Source organism: Odontesthes bonariensis, chromosome 12, assembly GCF_027942865.1.
Source record: "Odontesthes bonariensis isolate fOdoBon6 chromosome 12, fOdoBon6.hap1, whole genome shotgun sequence".
Classification (NCBI taxonomy): domain Eukaryota; kingdom Metazoa; phylum Chordata; class Actinopteri; order Atheriniformes; family Atherinopsidae; genus Odontesthes; species Odontesthes bonariensis.
In genome coordinates this window covers 19,214,104-19,240,608 of record NC_134517.1, presented here as the reverse complement: position 1 = coordinate 19,240,608, position 26,505 = coordinate 19,214,104, and the positions used below count along the sequence as shown (strand labels likewise).

The following is a 26,505-nucleotide window of genomic DNA, read 5'->3' as shown; positions in this document are numbered from 1 at the left end:
TTTTGGATCACAAAAGACCTAATCGTGATACTTTTGGATTACCTCACATTCTCTCAGATTACTTCAAGAACATTCATGGATGATATGGTACCTGAAACGAAGAGAATAAATAAAGAAATGGAGCCACAGTTAGGACGTTTTTATATTCTCACAACACAATGATTCAACGTTTTCAACGAAAATTAAGCAGGTTTTGCATTCAAAATCAAAAGGTGATCATCTTGAATCACTCCAACAAAACAGTCCCTGTGACTGTAAAAATATGTGTATTGTATAACTTGCGGGAGATGTCACAGATACTTTTCAAAGCAAAGGACTTAAAAAAAATGTCCCAATCATAAAGTGCTTCATCAGATTACTTAAAGATGTACCCAAAATATAATGCAACAATTTTTGACAATGAATCTAATCTTACATTTCCAATAATCTGATTATGCACTTAAATGTGATTCATCACTACCCAATCATGGCTGTTTACATTCACTAGAATCATTTAGATTTTTAATTCCAAAAAAAGCAAGCCCCCAAAACAAAAAAAAATTCAGCTTAAATGTTAACTCTGGTTAAATATTTAAATCGTTAAGATGAGCAGACTTAACCCATGACAGTTTTACTGAACTGAATATGAGTGCAGAGTCATTCTAACCACTGCTTTCATTCTCAATGTTCTGTACTCCCCGCAGCAAAACTTAGTGAATTCGTTTGAAACAACAAAAGAAACATCGACAACTTCCAATTTCAGTGCTTCGAATTGTGAAAGATCAAGTTGGATATGGGTGCTCAGTCTCCTGGCAGAGACGAGACAGTCTTTGTTTGGGTAAATATTGCTCATCTTCTCCAATCTGGCTTCCCGAGTGTGGTGACAGCAGACAGTACGCTGGTAGCTGAATCTCTTCTTTCTGTCTTGAATTCGTATATAATTCCCGGCATTTGTGAAATCAGCACACAGTTTGGATGCAATGCTTGTTATTGTAGGTTGTAGCGCAAAAAGAATTTAATAAAAAGGCTGAGATAATACGACTCAGTTTCTGAAAAACACAGCAGACTGTATGGTAGATGATTTATTGCTTTGCTTTAGGTAAGTGACAACATGTATTGCATGAAGGAACCAAAAAAAAAAATGCACTGAATGTAAAGCTGGCTGAGCAGAGGTCTTGTTTGCTTACAGATCAACACTGTGAACCTTCTAACTTCCACTTGAAATGTTTATTCATCTATATTATTCTGAATATAGTAAGAGCTAAACAGTGGAAATGAAGAAAAAAAATTAAATAAACACATTCAAAGAAATCAACTGAAACACAGACTGCATAGGAACAAATACTTACATCATGGCCCCAGAAGATTAAAAAGGAAAAATACAAGTGCATTGTCGCCACCTAGTGGCTGAAGCTGCTCATTACAGCATCCAAGCAGGAGCCTTCCTGTATATCTTTTCTTTGTTTACGCTTCAAAAAAATAAAACAGGCCACATTCTCCCAACACATCTGCACACAAAGGCTCCAGTCAAATATATGACTGATGGATAAACTTTCGCTTACACATTTATGTTTTTTAGTTAAATTATACATTTGTCAATCACATTGGTGGATCAAGGAACAGAAAAATTCTTGAAAAGAATGTAATGAAGAAATAAGTATTTTCACCCACTTGGTAAGGCACTTATCTTAATCACTCACTCACCTTTATAGTTTATGCCAAATCAGCTCTTTGCTTTCATTCATTACAACCTTTTTTTTTTTTTACCACCTGGGAAAACACCATCAAAAGTTAATCTGTAATTGACAGAATAATTGAGATGTGTGTGATTTATTTGATATATAAATAAATAACTCTGGAGCCTCATCAACAACACCCATGCATCATGCCATCATCATCCCTTTCTCTCTGGTCTTCAGTAAAACATAAAATGTGCAATAGTCAGGTATCACACCTGTTACCCTGTTCTTGTTTCTCTCCTTTTTTTGCAGTGTTTTTCAAGCCCAAGGATTCGCTATCTGCTTGCAAAGCTCGCACATATAAAGCTTCCAAAGTCCCCTCACAGATCTCAGTGCCTCTTTCTAATGGTGACATAAAGTTAGTCTGCTTTAGTCGGGCCTCAGCGTTAGAGGTTGCATGGATCGCCGTGCTCATGGGTCTCAGTCTCGTATCTGAGTCTTTGAAACTCCTCTTCCTATCCTCGCTCTTTGGTTTTGAAAGTCCAGCCCCCTCATTCTCATTCTCTCTTCAGTCTCTGAATCTAGACTGCCAGGTCATCTTGGCGTGCCCGGCTGCTGGTCCCGCTGGTCTTGCTCAGGCGTCGTTTGTCCCTCATGCAGCTGGAGTGCAGCAGCGGCAGCGGCGAGCAGCTGTTGGGCAGCTCTGCTGGCGCCAGTTCGTATTTCAGCCTCAGGAAGTCTTCCTCGTCCTCCAGGTTGTTGCAGCTGTGGTCCCGCTCGGTGGCCAGGTTGACTGAGTTCTGCTGGAGCGCCATCCTGGTGTTGAAGGGGTGAGAGGCAATGGCGCTCATGGGGTTCATGGAGTTCTGAGCCGTCAGGCACTGGTTGAAGTCAGGAGGTGGGGTGCAGGAGACGGACGGTCGTGGCGCATTGTTAGAATCCATGGCTGCCGACACGGCCACCGTCACTGCTGTGTGGTTCTTCTTTTGCTCCATCTTTTTTTGGGCACACCTCTTCATGCTCTTCCAGGCTAGGTGGTAGAGCTCTATCACAGACAGCAGAAGAGAGACGCCAGCCACCACCAGCATGAAGATGATGAAGACATTCTTCTCTGTAGGCCGAGACATGTAGCAGTTGACGGGGTTGGGGCAGGGCCAAGCTTTGCAGAGGTACAGAGCCCTGAGGAACACCCCGTAGATCAGATACTGCACTACTATGAAAGTCACCTCCATCACTGTTCGAATTAAGATGCTCAGGATGTAAGTCTGCAGCAGCGCTCCTTTTAGGCGCACACGGCCCGACCCATCAAATGTCGTCTTTTTTGCACTCTCTTTCTGCTGGAGGTACTCATTCTCCCCCTTCAGGTCTCCTTCTCCCTCCCCCCTCTCCTCCCTCTCCTCCTGCTCCTTCCTCCTCTCCTTCTCCTCCCTGCGCACCGTGTGCATGGCGTGGCCCATGTAGATGAGAGATGGCGTGGAGACAAACACAATCTGCAGCACCCAGTAACGGATGTGGGCGATGGGGAAGGCGCTGTCGTAACACACGTTGGTGCAACCGGGCTGCTGGGTGTCGCACAGGAAATCGCTCTGCTCGTCGCCCCAGGAGGACTCCGCCGCCGTGCCCAGCACCAGGATGCGAAAGATGAAGAGGATGGTGAGCCAGACCTTCCCGACTGAAGTGGAGTGCTCCTGGACCTCCTCTAGGAAATTTCCCAGAACACTCCAGTCCCCCATCACTGCTCAGAGTCCAAGCACACACCTGAGACACAGAGGCTGGGGAGTGAGGATGGGAAAGGTGAAAAGAGGGGGCAACAGAGGTGAAAATGGTGAAGTCACCAAAGTGGAGAGCAGGGGAGCATGGGGGGGGGAGAATACAAATAATCAGTCATAAGCAGCTGTATGTTTTCTACATTCCTGCTGAATGCAATGACCTGAGTGTGTGTGGCATCATATGCGTAAAAATAGCTTCTCTGTCTGTGATTTGCTCGAGGACTCGATACTGTGACATGAGAACAGCCATTTTCCCATGACAGAGCGAGACAGAAATTTAGGGAAATGAAGCTAAAGAGTCATGCAAAAGTAAATAATAACATTGTTCAAAGAGAAATGATTCAATATTATGTTATGAGTGTTACATTTTTCTCAGGCGCATAGGCGGAGAGTCAGTGCCAGAGGACTTTGTCCTTTTAGTGCTGTGACCTGGCCTGAGCTGCCTGCAGGACAACACCAGCAGACTTCACTCACAACAACAGAGGAGCAGCTTTGATATCCTCTCCGTGATGACCAAAACCCTCCTACAGATCTCCATCTCTTGGGAGGCGTCAGTCAGATCTCTACATCTATGCACTGTAAAAGTATGTGTGCGCTTTCAATGACTGACCCAAGCATTAGCGAGCGTCCGGGTCAGACCCAAACATGGCGGTGACAGGCTGGTGAGTCTCAGCTGAAAATAACCCTATAAGGCAGTTCACTGGACAGCTATATGGGTGCCATAAATGACCGCCATCATTGAGAGGTTAGGAAAACCCATTAAGGGGTGACCTCCAACTTCCACGTGCTGCATGAACACACGAACGTGTGGCGACTTCCACCCTTTTACAATGCAAAGACAAATGAGCTGTGAGGAAGAAAGGCTGAGGCAGGTTTTTCCAATACGTCACACATTTAAATTTACTGCCCTACTTGATGAGGTTATGGAAAATGTATACATTTCTGAAAGGCTTTAATGGTGTTTAAAGTGGCAAAATGATATACAGAATAATCACTACAATCACAAAGAGTGGAAAAATGAAGAACTGATGCTCCCTCTCACCATCTCTTACCTTTCTGAATGTAATCCAACAGTGGCTGCTTCCAGTAAGTTAACAGCTCAGTCCACTGTGCAGGGCTTTGAATTGAATGGCTGACACTGGTTATGTGTTAGAGAGAAATGGTCCATGACCATGACCATCTGTTTCTCTGTCTGTCTCTCCTCCCTACGTTTCTTTATCAAGTATATATAAGGCAATAAGATGGAAAAGCAGCAGGAAACAGAACACCCTTATGACAACATTTGGGAGAAGAGATAGCCAACCTTTATTCACTCCCAGGGTCGAAGCGCCAATGCAAAGCATAGGAAAGCTTGTTTGGTATGTAGTTCGCTCTGCACAACACACCTAATACCAGGTATAGTTTGGGGATCATTTGGCCAACTGGATCCAAGTCCCACAGGGAACTGGCTTAGAGCCTTGCACGGATAGAGCTGATGATATTTACTGGAAGTAAATCACAAACAGGCTGAAAGCTGGAGGAAGGGAGTGAGAGTCCAGCCAGCACAATGGCAGGAGGTTGCACATTAAAACAGCCTCGCTCTTATCAGCTGAGACTGACAACAGGCTTTCCTCACCTGCGCAGACCGTGTAAACCAATTCAAGCTCAGCTCTATGACAGTCTCCTATTGGATTGGATCAGTCATGATAAGCCTAAATGTTTTAAGGGAGGCAGAAAAGTCATTAAAAAAAAAGAAAAGAAGATGATCTATAAGGGAGACCGCTGCAATACTTTTGGATAATAGTGTTATTGTTTGCCATCTGTTCTTTGGTTTGGTTTGGACATGCAGCAAACTGTTTTTACTGTTTGAATAACTGCGAACGAATGTTCTTCTTTATAAGGTACATGTCAACTTTAGCATCGGTGAAGAAGAAGAGCTGGAGTCTACCACATTGGTTCCTCCACTAAAGTAGAAGACATTATTACATTGTTGAAGCCTATGTTACGTATCTAAGACATGAACATCTACACTTTTTGTAAATAACAAAAGGAACAATGTTACCAACTCAAATCTAGCGCAGAAGAATCTCAAAGTAATATATGATATAAATGAAGGAACATTCCCTCAGTAATGTACTGATACCATATTCAACTTTATGTGCTTATTACACTTTCTCAGATCACATATAAAATACACCAATTACTGGAATATTCATATATAGTTGTGAAGGATTAAGCTTTTCTTTTTCTTTTTTTTTTTCTGGGATAAACAGGCAAAGTGGAGTTCAGGTTGGCTGGTGAAAGTCAGCGGTCTCTGTCTTCTTCCCTTGGCTAACTGTTCCTGTGTTCAGAGGAAGCAATTTTAAACAATATGATTTCCGGAGGACAAACGAAGCAGAGCATTAAAGGGAGCGGGAGTGAGAGGGTCAGAGGTTACCGCCAAGCTTCTTCAGTGAACCACTTTGCTATTTAAAAGCACCTTTTCGTAACCACTGGTTGTCTATCATACCTTTTGCTTTTGGCAATAACCAGGGATTTACTGTGATACATTGTGCCCTTTGCTGAGCGCTCTGGCTGGCCTGTGGATCATCACGGCTGTCAGATTTGTTTATAATCTCAGTAGCAGAGTAATGGAGGAGTAATGGACAATCCGGTTATAAGGTATTCAGACTGGTGAACTGCATGCGCAAATGGGGCATTATGCACCTATGACTTACTTCTGTTTGACGTTGATCAAAATGTCACCGATGAACTCTCTGTGTCTGTGTGTGTGTGTGTGTGTCCTGCTCAGTGACTGTTGGTGAGCTAAAAGAGTTCCATGGAAACAAAATCTACGATGGAAATATGAATAACAACTAAATTAGAAAGTACACATAATGTTGACACGAGCCAGGAATTACATCATTTCACCACTTCAAGGTTAGCTTAAAGTGGACTCACTGTTTGCGGCCGAATTGAATTTTCCATCAAAGGTACTGATACTAAGCTCATCTGGACCACAGCCAGGCAGCCCGGGGGGGTGAAGAGAGAAGACGCAGCAACTGCGCCGAATCACCGCAAAGCGATAGCTGCTTCTGTGATTCGCTGCAGACACGACAGGAAAAATGCCGTGTGTTTTCTTTGCCACACAACAATGCAACAGCACAATAAATCTTCCAGTCTGCTGGACTCTCCTCGTGTTGCCTTAGAGGGCAGTGACTCCGATTCAAGAATCTGGGAGGGTTTGTGGCAATAAGTTTGTGGCCTGAGGAAAGAGAATCCTCGATCGAACATTTTATCTACCACCAACTTGTGTTTTTGATGCTGTGCAGTAACACAAGGAGCATTGGTTTCAAATATTCAAATATGTCATCATCTTAACTGTGTCGTAAAACAAGAAAACAGACACAGGCGCAGCAGTCATTTTCAACTCGGAACATCCGTTAAAACACAACGGACGGAAAACACAAGAGAAATACGACCCAAAACAGTTTTGTTTTGAATTCATTAAACGCTAGATGGCTACCCACAACATGCAATGTATTCACAGGCCAGTAGCAACAGGGGGCAGGGCTTTAACAGTCCTGCAGAGAGCTCTACTTTCAGTTCAAAGCCATCTTTACCAGTTTCCGAATCCTCCTTGTAGGGTAGGATAATTGCTCCGTGCTATCCTCATAAACACACAGGCAATTAGAAGGTGGGGTATACATTTCCTTGGCTTGCTTCCCGTTATTGGGGCATGTTTATGCTATAATCAGCGGAGGGAACAGTAGTTACACTGTGTCATGCGTTAAGCACAGTTGTGTATGTGTACATAAGAGAATTTGTGGGAGATTAAGCAAAATGTAAAGCAACACAAGCTCAACACACTGCATCGTGACATACATGACCTGATGATATAATGTATAATTCAAATGTGAAATGTAGTATGAAACTTGGTTATTTCCTTAGGCGAAATGTCGGTTCGATTTAACATGTTCTGAAGAAGGGAATCGTGCCAAAAAAATGCTCATAAAGGAGTGTCACAAAGTTTGATTCTGGAGGCTCGTGTATGCTCAGCTGAGGTTCAAACTGGACCTGAACTTATCTTTTACTCTAACTGCTTTCATTCAGCTTTACGTTGATTGGAATTGTTTCCTTCAGAAGTTGTTTCCATCATTATGTCATTATTTTAAACGTATGATTTTAATCTAATAATGTATTATTACATACTAATAATTCAAATTTCTATTTGTATATATTTGAAGATGTATGTATCTTCAAATATTCTTAGTGCTTTTTTAAAGCTGGTTCCACAGTTGTTTTCTTGTTTCAGGTCTCCTTTTACAATCATACGTGACACTGAGGGCGTAATTGAAACGGCCACCGTCCTCTGGCAGGAGCAGAGTTACATGCAGTACATCTTCAAATGTTTCTGTATATTTAGGAGTTATCCTTAAAGGCCTACAGAAAGCTTACACTACACCCAATACATAATGATAATACATACACAGAGGAACAATAATGATCATTGGACTCTACACCAAAACATTTCATAAACGCATGAAATTTGCGATTTTGAATTTGCCGCTAGGAAACCTTCCTGGAATTCCAGACTGGGGGCGGGGCTTCCGTGTGACGTCACACGTGCCATGGTTTTTCCTGGCTGCCTCAATGTTGCTAATTTAGCTAGATTTAGCGACTTTTGGCCATCTCTGGCGACAAAAAAAATAATCTAGCGACTTTCGGGCTCAATCTGGCTGAATCTAGCAACAATTCAACTTGTTTTGTGAGTGACAAATCAGTTGCCCCGCGACACCATACAAGCCGAGACAGAAGCACTGCAGGACGGTGGCAACCCGGCATACCGTCATTTCCTGTCAAAACGGCAGTTTTAAGCTAGCTACAACGAGGGTAGGTTCAGTTCCTGTTTTCAAAACAACAGCACGTAATGGCTTTCCCTATGATAAAAGGCAACGGGTATTTCATTTTGTCAAAATAACCGGAAGTGCGTTGCTCACTGCGGCTAGCTTTAGTAGCGCCGAATTCGTCGGAACAAAATGGTAAACAGCCGGTATTTTGTCAGGTTTTCAACACGTTGGGGATCTAAACGACTACTTTCTCACCTGAAAAGTTTCAAATGTTGCGGGGACAGAGGAAGCAGAGAGACCTGCGGTCGGAACTTGTGTCTGTGCCTCCCTGTCCGCCTGCCTCCTCTCTGGTGAAATCAGCCGGAGCCATCCCGCCGTGTTCAGCTCCCTGCGGTGCGGACACTCAGGGGGAATCCACCTGGCGGAGAGCGGACACACCGCGGGATGGTTGCCCTGAAATCAGCCGGCAGAGCGATCATCAAGAGCCCGAAGTGGACATGATCGCTCTGCCGGCTGATTTCCACTCTCCACCTGGCGGAGAGTGTGTTCGCTCTCCGCCAGGTGGATTCCTGTCCGACCGCAGGTCTCTCTGCTTCCTCTGTCCCCGGTGGTGTGAGTAGGAAAAAAGAACAAGAGGAAGAATGTATGACTGGGATATTTAATAAAAAAGGGGGTAAATTGATTTGGAATAACCCTAAAGGTATATTTGGTGTGAAGCATCTCTTTGCTCCAACCTGAACTGAAATTACTTTTAGTTAGTAGTACAGAAAAGTACTACGAGTACTTTCTTACAGATACAAAGTGGTGTACTCGTAATCACATGTTACTTTTTGCAAACAATTTGTCTAATAGGATTTTTTGTTACATAATACTGTCCCAAACTAGACTTTTAATGAATCTTTTCATTCTTTATTTTTGTTAATCCTACTTTGTTCTAAGCTTTGAAATGTCTCTTAGTGTTTTCTTTTAAGCTGGTTGCCTGATTATGGATGTTTTCTTGCTCTCGGGTCTCCTTTTAAATGACTCCGAGGGCATTATTCAAACGGCTGCGGTCCTCTGCCAGGAGCAGAGCTACATGCGGTGCCGTGACAGCTCAGCAATGTTTCTCTTGAACAGCCACAGCACCCTGATTTAATACATTTACAAGTTTTGTTAGTCTCAGTTGAAACAGACATCAACAACTCTGTAGAGAATGCCAAACATACTCAAGCTGTAGTTATTCTCCCTGATGGTTATTTTTACTCTCTCGGTGGTTAATGTGTTTATAAGTTTCCTGAGCTATGAAGGAGATAATAACTAAAAGAAACTCAGCTTATTTATTTTCATCAGTGCAACATCTTGCACTTTAGCCGAAGTTCAAGAGTCATATTTGTAGCACGGCGTTTGAACTTGAACCTCAACACGTGCGGAGAGTCAATCCTGGAGCTGCAGCAGCTGTTTGGCTGCTGGACTGCTGGATTTGTGCGTGCATCCCTCCCATGAGGATTCTAATTGAGAATGAGCAATGTTTAAGTTTAGCTATGGCGGCTTGGTGGGCAGAGTTAGGGATTGTATGACCTACAAAGTGGATCTAATGTGGGATAAAGGGGTGAATACTCCCCACTCATGTGAGTCACCTGTTGCCACCCTGTGCAGACCAGCATGGATCCAGGCTGCCTTACATCAGTCACAACGGCAGAAGCCAGCGGGCCGACATGCTGCCTGCTACCTTACATGGCTGTCTGGCTGTTCAGCTGCCCACCACTGTACACAGACCCGCAGCCCTGTTATGATCTATTGTTTAGCTGCATATGGCAATACTCTGGAACACTGTGGCCAGACAGCTCTAAGGTGTTTCATGTGGGGATATCCAGGGTAACTCACTCCCCACTAAAATTCTTGGATAGCTGCTATTTCTGGAGGAATGACATATTAACATGTTTTCCACATTTCCATCTACTTTTACCTCTTTAATTTCGAAGAAAACCTTCATAGTCAGTGATAAACATTCATCCTTGGCAATGGGACCTGCTCAGAGACACATTCTTCATAAATCTCACTTTTTGTTTAGCTTGTTATTTTTTGTTATATTGCATTGATATATCGTGTCAAAATCTTTTCTTTTTTTTCTTTTTTTCTTTCTTGACGACTGTGTAGGGAGTTGGGATCCACACTGCTGTAAAAACCCTGGCTACATTTCAGTGTTTAGCTGAAAGAAAGAAAAATAAAACACTGCCAAAGACTCAGACAAGTAGATATGATCTTATCTACAGGTTTGTTGTGGATACTCATTAAGTTTACAATTTTTAATCTTGCTTAGAATCACATTAGGGTATAAATGTGTTTTTCGGAGGATGGCAGGAGTTTAAACACAGTGACGGATTGTAACAACTAACATCGACTGCAACGCTGTAGTTTTACTGTTTGAGATCTTTTACACAGCTTTAGTTACTTGTTACTTCCCATCCAGTGAAGTGCGTCCCTCCAAATGTGAAATGTAAGTGTTTCGTGATAGAATGGATCGATGATTATCATAACTTTTATTTTAACCAGGAATATCCCATTGAGACTAAGAGCCTCTTTTACAAGCGAGTCCTGGCCAAGACAGCAATGTTGAGTTTTTGGTTTACGAATTTACGAGAAAATAAGTTTCAAAGCTGTTGATTCAACCGTTGCTGGAAATGTCATGTTTTCTTTTTCTTCTTAACAATATGTTGATGTAGATTAAATGACATAAATGACAATATACAAAGTGGTGAAGCAAAATCTCAACACCAAACAACTTTATGCAACCCCAACAGTTCTGCCAGAACCCTCATAGATATCTGTGACGAACAGGCATCGCATTTTGCTAAAAATAACTCACTATTTCTGCTAAAGTAAGTTCTTTGAAGGCAGCTCATTCGTACTGGAATATGTTGACAGGGTGGAGTTTGTGCTTAAGTAAAGGATACGAACGCTTCTTCTACCAAAACTTTGTGCTGCTCCTACACACACACAAGATATAAATGATACATTACAAATCATCACTACATTAATTTGCAAATTATAATTAATAGTGATTTTTGACAATAGATACATTGAAAAAAGATCTGAAAAATATCATTGGTCAATTAAAAACCTCAAGGAGAAGGCAAAGGCAGAACGGTAGAGGTTTGTCCACCACATCCTGCGTCTACATTAAATCCCTCATGAAGCCCTAAAGAGCATGTAGGTTAGTTACTTTTTGAACGCTGCGGTTATTTTTATGAGCTGCTGGAGCTTCTCCACTTTCTCTAAAGCAACATTCTGAGTGTAACACCTGTAACTGAGCACTTTTGTGATGTTGCCACACATTAATACTTCCTTATGTTCACATATGCTAACTAAAGACCTTCCTTAAAGTCAGCTTGATGGTCTTCCTTTGATGGAATTCTTTCTTAAATTGGCTCTTTTTACTGTGAACAATAACCAGCTAAATTTCTCTGTATAGACAAAAAAAAAAGCATTACATTAGAGTTTTGACTACCAGTTAATGTGTAAGCACTGAGACAACAATTCCTCAGTCGTTATTCGGTACGAATAAATTCCTGGTGGCTCTATTTTTTATGGTCCCAGTGCTGCTGTTTGTTTGACTCTTCGTCTCCAATGAGAGTTATGAGGATGGAAGAGAGACAGGGAGGAAAAAAAAACTGATGACAGTAAATGAGAGCAAGCGGGTTGACAGCTGTACCTGCTGGGTAGGACGGGGACTCTAACGCATTCCAGGCCTCCTGTTCCATCGTCCCCGCTCTTTGGCATATCATCCCTCCCTCACATACTTCACGACTATCTGTCTGCCGTATTTGGCTTCAGTATTTCTGAGTCAGCTACTTTAGAAGGATGCTCATGTCATTCACTTGAAAATACCGGCTGATGTGCTAGAGATTTTCCCACCGGGTTGTATCACTGTTAACATTTCTACTACGTGGCTTACCTGCTGTTCTGCTTGTTGTCTCGTAAGCGGATTCTGTACAGGTAAGGGATCCTTATCTGTCTCCTGAAGAGAGGTGAGTAGGCCCTCCTTAAATCAAGTGAACAAATGGATGGTCAAGATGCAGAGAGAAGAGCACAGTGCGATAGAGGGGCTTCTTCCTTCTTGGGAACATCAGCAGGCGCTGGCTGTCGAGGGTGGCATCTGAGCGTTGTGTCGTCCCAACACCAAGTTATTTGTCCACACAGGGGGCAAAAGAAGAATAGCAGGGGCATCACAAGAGTGTTTCCCCCACGGACCTCCCTTCTCTCTCTTCCTCCTCCTCCATCTCCTCCTCTTCCTCTCCCCACTCCCCCTTTCTTCTTACATCCCTGGTGCTCTATTTTTTGCTGGGAAGCATTCTCCGGGCAACAGGAGGGGAAGTGGAATTGTTTTCTGAGATCAATGGCAATTCCGCTCAGAGTAAACTTCCAGAGTGCTTCTCGTTCCTGTGTGGTCCTTCAAGTTAACAGCTCTGTTGTCTGTGTGCCTATCAAAGAATAGAGCCTCTGGCTATAAAATACATTTCGGCTCAGACGAGCAATGTTTTTAGCGGAACTTTGAAGATCAATAACTTTACAAGCCCGTGAACACAGAAGGTCACAAGGTTTCGGTCGAAACACTGTACCTGCTTTGTTCATCCGTTCGTCTCTGGGTCTCACCTCTTCCTCTTCAACCCCTGATCTGAAACCAATGCCTCAAGTTTGGGATTCTAATAAAGAGTCACAGACAAAAAAGAAAAAGCTCATCATCCTCCTCTATTCCGATTGTTGTATGTGTTTTTAGCCTCAGCACGAGACTCGTTGTTTCAAAGTCCACATGCAGAGAGATGTCACATTATATTATAGGAATCTTTTAGGTTTAATTCATCCTTGCTAAGGGCCAGTGTGCGTTCATGTGGATGTAATGATGTGGTTGGGGCACACATATGTAGTTCAGGTCAAAGTTCATGGCTTTGGCAGTGATCCCCAGCTTCTCCAGTCTGAATGTCCAAGTGTATTTAGGCAAGATGATGAACTTCAGAGTAGTCCCTGATGTGTTTATCAGCGTGTGAGGGTGAGTAGTAGAGATATGTGCTGCATGTATATGAAAATGGATGTGGTTGTCATGGGAGATGGATAGAAGCCTGCAATACACATGTTCAGTAGAATAACATGTGTAGTAGAAGAAAGAAATATTTTCAGCACAAATTTTAATCAGTTGATTATCTATTATTTAAAATTTTAAGGGGTTCAGACATAGTTTAATACCATTACACCATTTCTGTTAATTAAGGCAATTACATCACGTGCGAAATCTGTGTTTTTGTCAAGAAACATTTAACGCTCACAGTATTCAAAATGTTCTTTTACTGGTTTTTAGTATAGTTTCTTGTTTTGGAGTTATTTAATGGATTATTTGCCTAAACAAAAAGTCTTACATAGTACTAATTGCAATTAGTAAGTGTGTCACTGTGGATGAATTATTTAAAATATGTGAGCACCATTTGAAATAAGTGATGGTAATTATCCAGAGAATATTTGTCAGTCATAGTTTAATATTAACAAAGCCTTGTAGAGATATAGGAGTGCATTGTTTTGGCATATCCTAAAAAATATAAAGTGGCAGGCCTCTGAACTGCCTGAGGTGCAGTGAAGCAAATATCTGTCACACGTCAGTGGATCTGTGACATATAATGTCATTTTTTAAAGTTTGTACAATGATATATTTAGAAATTTTTCTTTTTCTTTTCTTTTGACTACTCTTGCCTTTCTTTGGACAGCTAATTAACTAAGTTACAAACTAACTGAATCAATAAATCATCTGAGTTCAGCTGTAACTGAGGAATGGAGGATTCCAAGCTTGGCAGGCTCCTGCATCTTCGTTTTTTGCAGATGATGTGATCTTATTACCTTCGTCAAGCAGAGACCGCCAGCACACACTGGAGCATTTTTCAGGTTGAACTAGCCGGGAATATCCAGAATATCTGGAGGAGGTGGCCAGGGAAAGGAGGTCTGGAGATATCTGCTTGGTCCTGGATAAGCAAAGAAAAATGGATAAATGGATGCTTTTGTCATTGTCCATTTAAACTTTAATAAATCATTATCAGATGTTAATGACTGACAGCATCCTCGGCCGTTCAAACCAAAATTTCTGTAAAACAATGCAGCAAATAATGAGACGTCATCTCTTTAAAAGTGTGGGACCACCTAGAGTTAAAGCACAACATTTTCTTAATACTTAAAAAAAAAAAAACATAACCAAAACCATATTTGACAATACACTAAATCAATAAAAAATCTTCCAATTTTTCTCATGTCAACACATTGCTCCACATCCCCTGATGACTTGGCTATGCCAGCCAAATATTTCGTCATTTTTCCTCATGGTAAATTTATCCTCACTAAGGTCAATCAATGCTGGGGTTTTAGATATTTTGATTCCTCTTGAACTCTGATAATTGCAGCTTGTGGATATATATATATATATATATATATATATATTTTGTTGTTGACGATGATCCTATGCATTGTTTATATAGATTATTCTTAAGCAGGTCTTGACTCCTGCATTAATTATATCTTTTTGTGAAAAACCATACTGGAAATAAGTAATGAACTTAAATTGTGAACCCCTGAATTTTTTGTAGAGATGTGTTACTTGTGTCCCTATAAGCTCAACAAAATTTTTTAGAAGTTTAAATTGATAATTTAATGATACATATACAGTCTTTTTTGTCTAATTTATGCTAAAAAAAAAAGAAAACGAGCTTCTTCACCAAAATGTCAAACTGGTCCATTAAAGAGTCATTTCCGTTGGCCTTGTAACTTGAGCGCAATCAAACTCTCATCATGTCAACTCTTGTTGATTGACTCAGTTTTCCTCTTCCTGGCAGTGTGATGGCATAATCAGGGATCTGAAAGGCTAAGCTCTTCGCCTCAACAACTGTGCCTTTGACCGTGGAGCAGAGAAAATGTTTTTGTAGGTAAAAATAGACCAAGAGGCTAAGTGATAAGGATCTCATGACAATCTCTCATGGTCTTTGACCAGGAGCTAAGGTGTTGTGATCTATGCCTGTCAGTTAATATATATGCATATATATATATATATAACAGTATATGGGTATTTCTACATGCTGATGTATAGGACCTACTTTAATTCTGTTCTTTATTGCTGCTATAATAAATGTATTTGGGCTTTCTCTCCAAATGCTTCCTTAAAAACATCTGCTGCACTTTACAAAGGTTACTTGCCATTAATAAAGAGTTCAACTTGTGCAGTTACTTAAATACAAAAGCTGAAGGAGCATTCAACATGCCTACCGGCCTAAAGTCAGTTTTTTTTTAGGAAGAACGGAAAAGCTGTTGCTAATTCCTAATTACACAGTCTTAATCTGTTTAAATCCATACTCTGACATTTCCATCGTCAGAGTATGGATTTAGAAATTTAACTACAATCATTGATTGTTACCAGAAAAGTGATGCTCCGTGACTTTATTTGTTCTGATCACTTACAGTTTCTCACTAGGGTCAGGATGAGGCCTGAATGTATGTGTCTGTGTCTGTGACACGGAGATCCAGAGCAGCAGAGGGAGACAACAACTGCGTGTGTTTATGTGCATTTCTAAAAACTTAGGGTCAGCGTACTTGATTGTCTGATGGAAAAAGCCCAAACTGCCAGGTTGCATTAAACAACCCTCCCCAGATGCCTGCCGGCCTGACTCTCTGTCTGCTTTCTGCTCTTGACACAAACCCTCCCCCTCCCGAGTCTGGGGCAAGCCAAGCTTGATGGACATGTGCTACAAAACGCCCAGCGAAACCTCATATACACTCAGTTCCTTTCTGTGGGTTAGGGTTATGATGGCCGCATGGGTTACAGTGAAAGAAAATAATAAAATGTGTTTGCTGTCACATAAGAGACAGTGCGAATGGAAGTTCGCAACTTTGTTGCGGTGGACACAACGAAGTGTGTGCAAAATCTCTCCTGTTTGGGACTGGACCTTTCTCCTGAACAATGTATACTTTCTGTGCTGCCTGATCAACATGTTTACACATTATGGATCTCGACCATGTAACATGATGTCAAGAGCTCACGGTCTTTTAATGTATTTCTGTGAGACCGGACAGAAAAAAAAAAACTTTCCTCGCTCTTAGTAAAGTGAAAAGAACTTGACTAAGAGACAGAATCTGCTGACAGTGTTTTTCAAGGCAAGTGACGCGTGCCGTATTAGTGAGCTGACCAAGGTGAAAGAAAGTAAGCCATCAGTCCTCCCTCTCTTCCCATAAACATCTTTTTTGACAAACTATAGGTTATTATTAACCTGTTGCTGCTGATCTGATGACAAACCCAGAGAAGAGAACATATGGTTGGCAGGCAGTTAATAATTAGCCGTGCTGTCTGCTCATTATAGGGTGACAAAGCTTTGAACCAACAGGTGAGGGATTACGAGGAGCCGACATGGCAGAGTCAAGTCAGACACAATGTATTTTAGACTTGTGTCATATGAGTCTTCACAGTATGACAGCTGTTAGTTTGACCAAATGATATCTGACCCTTACTGAAATTTTGTCCCACTTTGGAGGCATCGATGATGAATAAGCTATTGATGCCTTGATGCTGGAGGTGACACATCTATTATTACGCGTGTCAAAGAATAAAGTTTCCACGTTTGGCCTTTGTTCATCTTTGTTTTACTGTGCTGCTCAATGAAAAAATGTGAGATGGACCCTGGGCTCTGACTTCACTTCGAGTTTCTATTTTATTCCTTTGCTCCATCTGCCAAATATCATCGCATATGAATAACATGCAAACTCATGTTATCGCAGCGTCATTTTGTGTTTTGTGGGTCATTTTATGCAACATAATCACAATCTGAGACTCTAGCCTTAAACAAATGATTTTGTGATATTTAGTGCCTCAAAATGACACATTTACTCGGCTAGAAATTACTGCAATGACTTCCCGACAAGAATGGATAACAAAACAAAACCGAGCTGAACGGAAAAAAAAGAGTAAACACAAACAAAAAGGAAAAGACAAGATAGGAAACAAGGAAGCATGATCACGATGGCAAGGTTACAAGAGTCAAAGCAAATCATTTCCAACAAATCTGTGGTTTTATTTGGCTGAAAGTTTAGACCCTGCGTGGTCGTGACGCACTCTCTCCTCCTGTGTGTGGAACGGCAGCCCGAATCTTTTAAGAACACAATTAAAGTAATTGTGCTTGATTATTCATGCACATTTACTGGAAACTCTTCTGGAAAGATTAATGGAAACTGTCAAATTGCAACACGTGTGTTTTTGTTTTTTTTTATTGCGGAGCATATTGAACATGTAGAAGGAATCTGCTCTCCACTCTTTAAATTGAGAGCAGTTATTTTATTTATGTCCATTTGCTACTTTTGAGACCTTTGTCTCTTGTTTTCCTCTGTTTTTACATTTCTGATGGATATAAGGTACTCTGTTCTTGGAATGTCATCCTTTTCAAGTGTAGATGAGGCACAGCAAGCCTATTAGAAAGACTCCACTTTAATCCAAATATAGCATAAAGCTACACATCCTTTTACCATCTGCCTGCTTTGAGAGTGGAAGAACATCAACCAGCAAACAGAGCATTGTCTTTCACAGGAGACATTTTGACTTCATACTCCCTAACAACATACGAATTAGCTTCAATTTAGTTGATCATTTTGCTGCATAGTTCGGTATTTCAGCGGGCCTCTAGTTATAATGATACCTCAATGTATGTGTTTATTAAAATGTTCAAATCACCACCATAAAGTGAGATTCAGATATTCAAGTTAAATTCACACTTCCCAATTATGAGAATGAACAAACAACTTTGTACATTTATGTCAATTCAGGGGGTTTTGCTGATGCATGTTTTGCTGATGCATGGGTAGAGCTGTTGATGTAAGGTTATACTAGTAATATGTAGCTGCATTTAAACGATTTTGGTAAGTTCACTGTCTTTATTTGATGTCCTGCTCTGGCACAGCATGTCCCAAATAAAAACCGAAATGGCTTTATCAAAGAAACAAAAACAAAAGATAAAGTCAGGGCCTATATCACCAGGATATAGACCTCTGGCCCAGAATATCCAGTATCAGTTAGGCCTTCAATCATTAATCACTGTTTTTTTCCAGAAGTTTTCATTAGATTATTGAATGTTGAATGAAAGCAAACAAAACTCATGTGGTCGACCTTGTTAGTTCCTTCCCCACCCTACCCAGAACAAGGTTATCAAGATGTGGAAGGAGCCGAAGGAAACATGGACTCTTAATGCCATATTTTCCACTTTCCACCACCACTGCAGAGTTACAGCATCCCAGTGTGCAGCCGCTGAGATTGAACAGCCAAACAAATGCAGGAAGAGGGATATCTGCAAGACCCTTCACCCAGGACGACCACCGAACAGAGACACGAGGACAGACAGGCACAGTGTATGTGCGTGCATGCGTGTGTGTGTGAACAGATTTACTTTGTCCTGCGTATATGCTTTATGTTTGCATGATGACTGAAGACAGACAAGGGGGTGTATGCGTATGCCCCCTATATATCCCGAAAAACAAACAAAGAATGAAAGGACGGCATTGTTCATCAGGTCCACCAGAAGTGAGACAAGCAGTCACCAGCCAAGAGTAAACGAAAAGGCCAGTCAGGCTCTCTGTACTGCTTCTCTATCGCTGACGAACTCGGGATTGAAATTATCTTAAAGAAATTAAAGAAAGGAACAGTTGTACAGCTGATTAGACAAATTGATTAAATTGATTAAAAAAAATGACATTTTGGTTTTGGCTCTATTACTGACCAACTACAGATCTCTTCTCTCAGGCCCCTTATGTGACTTATCCACTTTTCGTGGACCAGTGCTCTAAGCCAATCGGATTTGAGCATGACCACATGACTGCCGCAAAATAAACTAACCAAATTTTCTCTTCATTCACCTTGTCCGTTGTCTACAACAGACTAAACAGAATACATGTCCAAACATTATAGTATAACCAGGCCTACACCAGAAATACAAAACTAAATATTTGTTGTTTATAGTTTTATTGGGCAAATGGAATTGTACATCTATTAAGAATACAAACATTATAGATTTAAGTGAGCAAAACAAAATAATCCTTTGCTTATATCATATCATATCCAGTGTTGCCATAGTTACTTTGAAACAGTAATCCGACTACTGACTACTGATTACTTCTTTAAAAAGTAACTTAGTTGAGTTACTGACTACTTGCTTTCAAAAGTAACTAAGTTAGATTACTTTTAGTTACTTTCAGCCGAGGCTGATCCCCCGCCCCTATAACATGAAAATGACTACCAGTTCTGCCAATACTCACTTTATTGACATGTATTTTAACCGGAACATCAAAAATGACACTGGCATTTGCAAACGTTTTCTTGAAATAGGCTTACATGTTTTTTAAATAAAAAAAAATAAGACAGTCTTTCTTGACTTTACTTAAAATATAAAAAAACCTCTTACGTAAAAAAGTAATACCTATATTGAACATCCCTTGAACCTGTAGTTGTCTAACATTAGAGCAGCAAGAAGTGGTTTTATGAAACAAAAACAGTATAAAAAAATCAAAATACTCTTTCTTCACTTCATTTAACTGAAATACTTATTACAAATTAAATGCTTTTTTGACTTCATTAAATCTAACTTAAATACTTCTTATAAAAAATAAAGTAGCGTTTCTTGACTCAATTGAACATAAACACTTCTTTTAAAAAAAAAAATACAATAGACATTCTTGACTCCATGCATTTAACTCTGATTGCATCTATTTATGAATTACGGTAACACTTAAGTTATATTGAACATGTAGTTGTCCCGCATTAGAGCAGCAAGGAGTGGTTTTACAAAACAAATCAGAACAAAACCCGTATCTGTATTTATGACTTGGCTTTCAGTTGCATTTATGCGAGAAACTGTGGAGTAACCAGTGATTCAGTGACCATCAGTCATTCACTCGCAGCGATGCAGACAAACGGACGGTCATAACACGTAACCTGCTGATAATTATTGGCCCAAGCCAGTATGACAGTCAAGTTTTTGACCGAAAAATGTCACATTTATCCACTCGTTGACCAATAAAAGTTTAAACAAACCTGATTGATCGTCAGACCCGTCGCTTTGCAGAAATGTTTGTATGCTAGTCGCCTACAACTGCAGCTGTTACTGGATTACCCAAAGCTACACCTGACTAAGTATACATAGATAAACACCCGTACACTCATTCAGATATCATAGAGGATGTAATACAGTACAAAGACGTTAACAAGTCATCTTTGAGTCATCAATTGCGACCAGGTAAGATAAACAGCTAGCTAGCCCTCTCCACAGCACTGCCTGAAACGTATATGTTATAAAGTTAGCACGAATAGCTAAACCTATCAACTATCGTCTGTGACAGGCACTGATGAAAACTGTGGTTTAGATTGGTGTATTTATTTAAAATGATTAGGGAAAGTGAGTAAAATGTAACAAATGATATCGCTGGTGTTTAACATTTTAGTGGGACAGATCAGTTTTACTGGGTAGGCAGATGTAAAATAACGAGTGACTTCAGGCGAACCCCACTCCCGTCGCGGACACTGATATAACTCATAAGAAAACGAAATTATCCCAAATTATTTCAATACAAATGTATGGTTGTAATAATCGTGAATATATGTTGACAAAAGCCAAATATATGTTCCCCTGAAATGCAGAAATAGTAACGCACGATGTTTTAGATAAGTAACTTCAATCTGACTACTATTTTTGAAATAGTAGTTGCGTTAGACTACTCGTTACTGTAAAAAGTAGTCCGACTACAGTAACGCGTTACTAATTAACGCGTTACCGGCATCACTGATCATATCATATCATATCATATCATATTAATTTATTCTTATGTGAGTGATTTGCCTGTCAGTCAAACCGTAACAGCTCAACATTGCCTTATAGTTTTAAAAGTTTTTAAAGTAGTAATCGTTCAATAAAAGTGAGAAAAAGAGTGATAGTAAAATAACTGGAAAGAGCAGTAATGCACGGTTGTGATGAAAGCTGGCCACAACTTTGGATAAGACATTGCAGGTCCAATATGAATGAAAATTAAGCAACCATGTAGCTTACCTCAAGCCTCAGATCTTTTTAGAAATTGATTCTAGAGGCTGGTAAAGGTGAAATAAGCGAAAGTTCCTTTCGTGGAACATGCTTAAATCTGATTGGCTCTGAGCACAGAGACCGAAGCAGTGAGGTCATGTGAGTGGCCTGAAGGGCCTGTGGTTGGACCGCACTCTTTGGCTCAGCATGGTCTGTCTTAAACACTTTACTACAGCAGTATTTTATGACTTCCTGCCTGTAATGGTCATTGTTGCAGCAACTTGGATTCATTTGAGGAAACAGCATTAAATAACCCACTGAACATATGTGAGAAACTCTTGTAGGTGTTTGGCGGTGGATGACTGACCGCGTGTGGTGGCCCTCCTATCCGCAGATAACATTGTGTTAGGCGGCTGGTTGACCGAGGGGACACGCAGGCATTATATCATCCTGTGTCTGGCCATGTGTTCCCCTGATTGAGACCCAGAGGGTGTTGGCCTCTTTTGAAAACTACCTCCAGCCCTCAGGCAGCTCTTCCTGCCCTGATATGCACACCCACAGCGCTCCTTATTAGATTGCATTTCTCAGGCTCTTTGTCACCCCAAATGCACTTTAATCTCTTCCTTTTGATTTCATTCCTCACATTCCTAAATCCAACACACCTGGCTTTTTCTTGGAGTGGTGCACTCTGTCAAATAATTGTATTCAAACTAAACCTGAAAATCTATTCAATCTTAGGTCTTCTTCTTGAATAAACATCTTTTTAGAAATCAATTTAGTTCTCCTCAGAGCTTTGAATATTTCAGGACCTTTTACCTTATTGTTTCTATTTTATTGTCCACAGGGTTTGATTCACTTTTTCTGCTCATATATGTGGTTGATAATCTCATGATGTATTACCATCCCACAACAAAAAGCAGGCAAAAATACTCACAGGAGATCATAATGGAAGATTCTTAAAATGAACATTTCCTTTACAAGCTTTTTTTCATGAGAAAAATTACCTTTGTATTAGGTGTCTGTCAGTCTACAAACTACTAACTTTCACAAAAATGTACTTTATCCTTTTTCAAAGGCATTCTTTGTTGGCAAATGCAGCCTTTCAAATATTTGAAATATATGTATTTTGGAAGTGGGCTTTGACATTGTGTCATCTTCAGCCTCAACATTGGAAGCAAAAAAGCAAAGAAAACCATGGTAGGTCACAGAACTACCAGTTGTTTCACAGCTCTAAAGTAGCAATAAACATAGACACTGCATACCTCACACCATCCCAAAGGAAGCTACTGTATATTAGGAATCTATGTGATGGTTCACGTTCTGCCACCAGAGACAGTGCCAACATTGTATTGATGATCTGCATAATTAGCATGATTGATCTGCTGTCAGTCTTGGAGTTTTCCATTCTTTGCCGTTCACAGATTTGTTAGGAATTTTCCTCAGTAGATAAAAATAAAAGTATGAATCCAAGGAAGGTAAATCTGAGGACGGGCTCCTGTTTGTTCATTAAAAAGGATAAGCTTTTGTGCTTAATCGTTCACTTGAGCTCTTGGAACTGATATTTCCTCCCTGAGATAGTGACTTTTTATTATTTATTATCAATAAGTTCCATTTGTGTGTTTATGTATTACTTTCTCACATTAAATATCACAATGAAAAATTTACTGTCATAATTTACTGTCATAATCATTGTGAATTCAAATTAAACGAAAACCTTAGTGATAGTGTAAATATAGGACTTTTTAATGTGTGTATTGATATAATCAACAACTATATGGCACTGAGCGAGTGGCCATGACTTGTGGAGTCCCCCAGGGGTCAATTCTTGGACCTCTTCTGTTTAACTTGTATATGCTCCCTTTGGGTCAGATATTGCATAATTTTAACATCAATTATCACAGTTATGCAGACGATACACAACTTTATGTGTCTCTGTCACCGGACGACTGCAGCCCAGCAGACGTACTGTGTCAGTGTCTGGAGGAAGTAAACACCTGGATGAGAGAGAATTTTCTACAATTAAATGAAGACAAAACTGAGATCATTCTGTTTGGTAGCAAAGAGAAGAGGGTCAGCGTTGGTAAATATCTTGAGACTCGGGACCTTGTTGATAGACTCAGATCTGACTTTCAGCAGCCACATCAAAGCTGTCACCAAGGCAGCTTTTTACCACCTCAGAAACATCAACAGAATTAAAGGTTTCCTCTCCCAAAAAGACCAGGAGAAACTCATCCATGCATTCATCTCCAGTAGACTCGATTACTGTAATGCTCTTTTAACTGGACTTCCCAAAAAGAGCATTAAACATCTGCAGCTCATCCAGAACGCTGCTGCTAGAGTTTTAACCCGGACTAAGAGATCTGAACACATCACACCAGTTTTAAAATCTTTACTCTGGCTTCCAGTCAGTCACAGAATAGATTTTAAAAGCCTGCTGATGGTTTACAAATCCCAGAACGGTTTAGGCCCAAAATACATCTGTGATGTGTTCAGAGAATATAAAGCCAGCAGAGCTCTTAGATCCAAGGACTCAGGTCAGCTGGTCCAGTCCAGAGTCCAGACTAAACATGGAGAAGCAGCATTTGGCTGTTATGCTGCCAACAAGTGGAACAAACTGCCAGTGGAGATTAAACTTTCACCAAATGTAGACATTTTTAAATCTGGGTTAAAGACATTTCTTTTCTCATGTGTCTATGCATGAAATATCTTTTAACTTATCTAGACTGTTGCCTGTTTTTAAATTCATTTAAATGATTTTATTTGTTTCTCTTTATATTCTTTTGTGTATTTTTAATGCTTCTTGCACTCCCTGCTGCAATGCTTTTATTTTATGTAAAGCACTTTGAACTGTTTGTACATGAAATGTGCTATACAAATAAATTTGATTTGATTTGATTTGACTGATCTACCAAATTCATCATGTAAGAGACTGATTTGTTTTGTTGTTGTTTTTTGGAAGCTCACATTAATGCAAGGCTGCTCTGAGGAATGTTGCATTATAGAAAGGTTATAGTCAGGCTGTGGGAAAGTGGACCACCAAACAAGACAGAAAAAAAACAAACCCAAAAAACATTTCCAGGAGTCTCCAGTGTCATGTGAAATCCAAAACATTTGTCTGAACCCACAATATCTCTCCTCCAGGTTCGTACGTCCAGTCACAGTTGGTACTTACATCCTTCCTCAATTAATGCCTCCTGTCTACCCTCCTCCCACCCCTTCCCTATTGTGAGCACATTGATTCTCCTCTCTCTCCCAGGGTGCTCAGTGTTACACAGAAAGGAAGCTGCCTTTCCACTTCCTTCTTTGCTGGTGAGAACAATTCACGCTTCGTCTCTCACCCCGTCTCTTTAGGACAGACTGGACAAAGCGCACAGAGCTGCTGCCTTCCTGACCCAGGGCCTGATGCATTAAATCTGTCAGAAATCTAGTTCTAAGTCTCACATTGTGTGTGATTAACATCATCTATCATGACTCATCGCATGAGAGGGTAGTTCTGGGAAAGTATGTGCTGCTAGAAAACAACTCATTGATTACACTTGTGGCTTGACTCGCATTCCAGCAGCCCACACAATACTGAAGTTGAAGATCTGAACTTTTAAGACTAATGGAGGTTGTTGATGTCCCAGAAATCCATTTCTTATTTCAAGTCAACTCAAAATGAATGACAAGCAATAATTGACAAAGCATAACAGGTTAGGAAATGAAAGGCAGGAATGTGTATAAAATTCCGGTCTCCCATAAGTAAGCCTGCAGTTAAGGAATAAACTATGGTGTGATGACTGAACTAAATGCAACAGGTGTGGTCACCTCTTTCATATGAAGTAGAGCTGGGTCTACTTTCTCAGGGTATGGAGTGGCGGTGGCTCAGGTAGTAGAGTGTTTGTCTTCCAGTTGAAAGGTCAGCAGTTGATCCCCTGGCCTCTCAAGGAGCCAAAAGGTCCTTGGGGAAGACAATAAACCCCACATCGCCTTCGATATGCTCAGTGGTGTGTGATTGTACAGAAAAAAGTGCCAAGTGCGTAGAAAGCAAATATATAAGTCAGTGGGGTTACATGGGACTGAAAGGATCGGATTATTGGCTAAATTACAATAAGAATGAGTTGCTCCTTATTTGAGCAAGGGTAATTATCCTTGGATATATGGCGGTGAATTAATCGGATCAGAGGCACAAAGCATGTCATACTCTGATACGATAGGTGGCGCTGTACCCATTTCAACTATTGCTAATAGAGCCACTTCCGCTTGACCCCTTCAACACCAACAACAACAACAACAACAACAAACTCAGGCATTTGAGAAAATGGCGAATGAAGAGCAAGATGAAGGTACGTCCCTCTTATTGCACAAACGTGATGCACAACGGCGCATTCTCCATCGCGTTGTTTGTTTCTTTCCAACAGTGACAACAACAGTAATATCGTCTCTTCCGACTTCCGGTTCACGACCCTGGGAAAAAATCTTGAGCATGCGCAGAACGCAAAGTCCAATTCACCACGTGCTTCACCCGTCTGTAAACACGTTTAATTTGACTTTCAACCGAGTTATCTCTGGGTCTTAATGCGATCGCGATTAATCCGATCTGATCCAATTTCTTGTCTGATTAAGGTGTCTGCATGCACTTAATAACTCAATCTTATTGTAATTTAGCCAATTATCCGATCCTTTCAGTGCCATGTAACCCCACTGAGTGTTGTGCAAACTGGTGAATGCGGCTACTTTCAGACTGCATGTTGAAGTTGGCCCAAATCAGATTTTATTTGCTCATATGTTGGTCAGATCTGATTTTTCATGACAGTGTGAACAGAGCAAATAACATGGAATCTGATTTTTTATTCAATTCTGATTTGGCCACCTCAGTATGTGGTTATAAATCCGATGCTGATCGGACTTTATGCTGTGCGACCTCAGTCTGTGAGGTCAAATCAGAATTCATGCGACTTCTATGTAATTTTTGAACGATGTTCGTCACAATTCCGAGTCCTGTATCCAGTTTTATCTTTGTTTCTTGTCTTTGTTGTTTTTTTCGTGCCTGGGGGTCGGTTCGGTACGGTGAACCGTTCACACTGAAATCTGATATTGGCCACATTAAAAAGAGTAACGTCAACAGACCAACAACAAAAAAAAACATCTGATCTGAGTAGTAAATGGGAATTGAGCATTAAGGCCTGCAGTGTTAACGTAGTCTGAGAGACACATTATAAAGCGCTTTGTCATATCTAGA

General features: G+C 40.7%; 2 protein-coding genes across 4 annotated transcripts in view; both read right to left on the bottom strand.

Moving 5' to 3' along the window:
• Nucleotides 1-1,028: 1,028 nt before the first annotated feature.
• gja5a (gap junction protein, alpha 5a) lies at nt 1,029-13,287 on the bottom strand. 3 transcript variants are annotated; one of them, XM_075479491.1, is made up of 3 exons: nt 12,834-13,287; nt 12,170-12,695; nt 1,029-3,430 (listed from the first exon to the last, which is right to left on the bottom strand). In XM_075479491.1, the coding sequence occupies exon 3, from the start codon at nt 3,389-3,391 to the stop codon at nt 2,240-2,242; it is 1,152 nt and encodes a 383-aa protein (XP_075335606.1). In that variant the 5' UTR covers nt 3,392-3,430; nt 12,170-12,695; nt 12,834-13,287; the 3' UTR covers nt 1,029-2,239. The 3 variants fall into 3 exon arrangements, with proteins under 3 accessions (XP_075335606.1, XP_075335609.1, XP_075335608.1); XM_075479494.1 differs by lacking the exon at nt 12,170-12,695; XM_075479493.1 differs by lacking the exon at nt 12,834-13,287 and having other exon boundaries at nt 12,170-12,782.
• Nucleotides 13,288-13,440: 153 nt separating this feature from the next.
• The window catches only part of LOC142396587 (poliovirus receptor homolog), an 89,640-nt gene continuing 76,575 nt past the window's right edge, over nt 13,441-26,505 (bottom strand). The window contains exon 11 of the transcript XR_012772548.1: nt 13,441-14,219. The gene's annotated coding sequence lies outside the window, so the exon portion shown is untranslated. The remainder of the gene's footprint in view (nt 14,220-26,505) is intronic.

Bases quoted from the DNA above. Each gene is read 5' to 3' on its own strand.
- gja5a (XM_075479491.1), bottom strand. From the start codon at position 3,391: ATGGGGGACTGGAGTGTTCTGGGAAATTTCCTAGAGGAGGTCCAGGAG.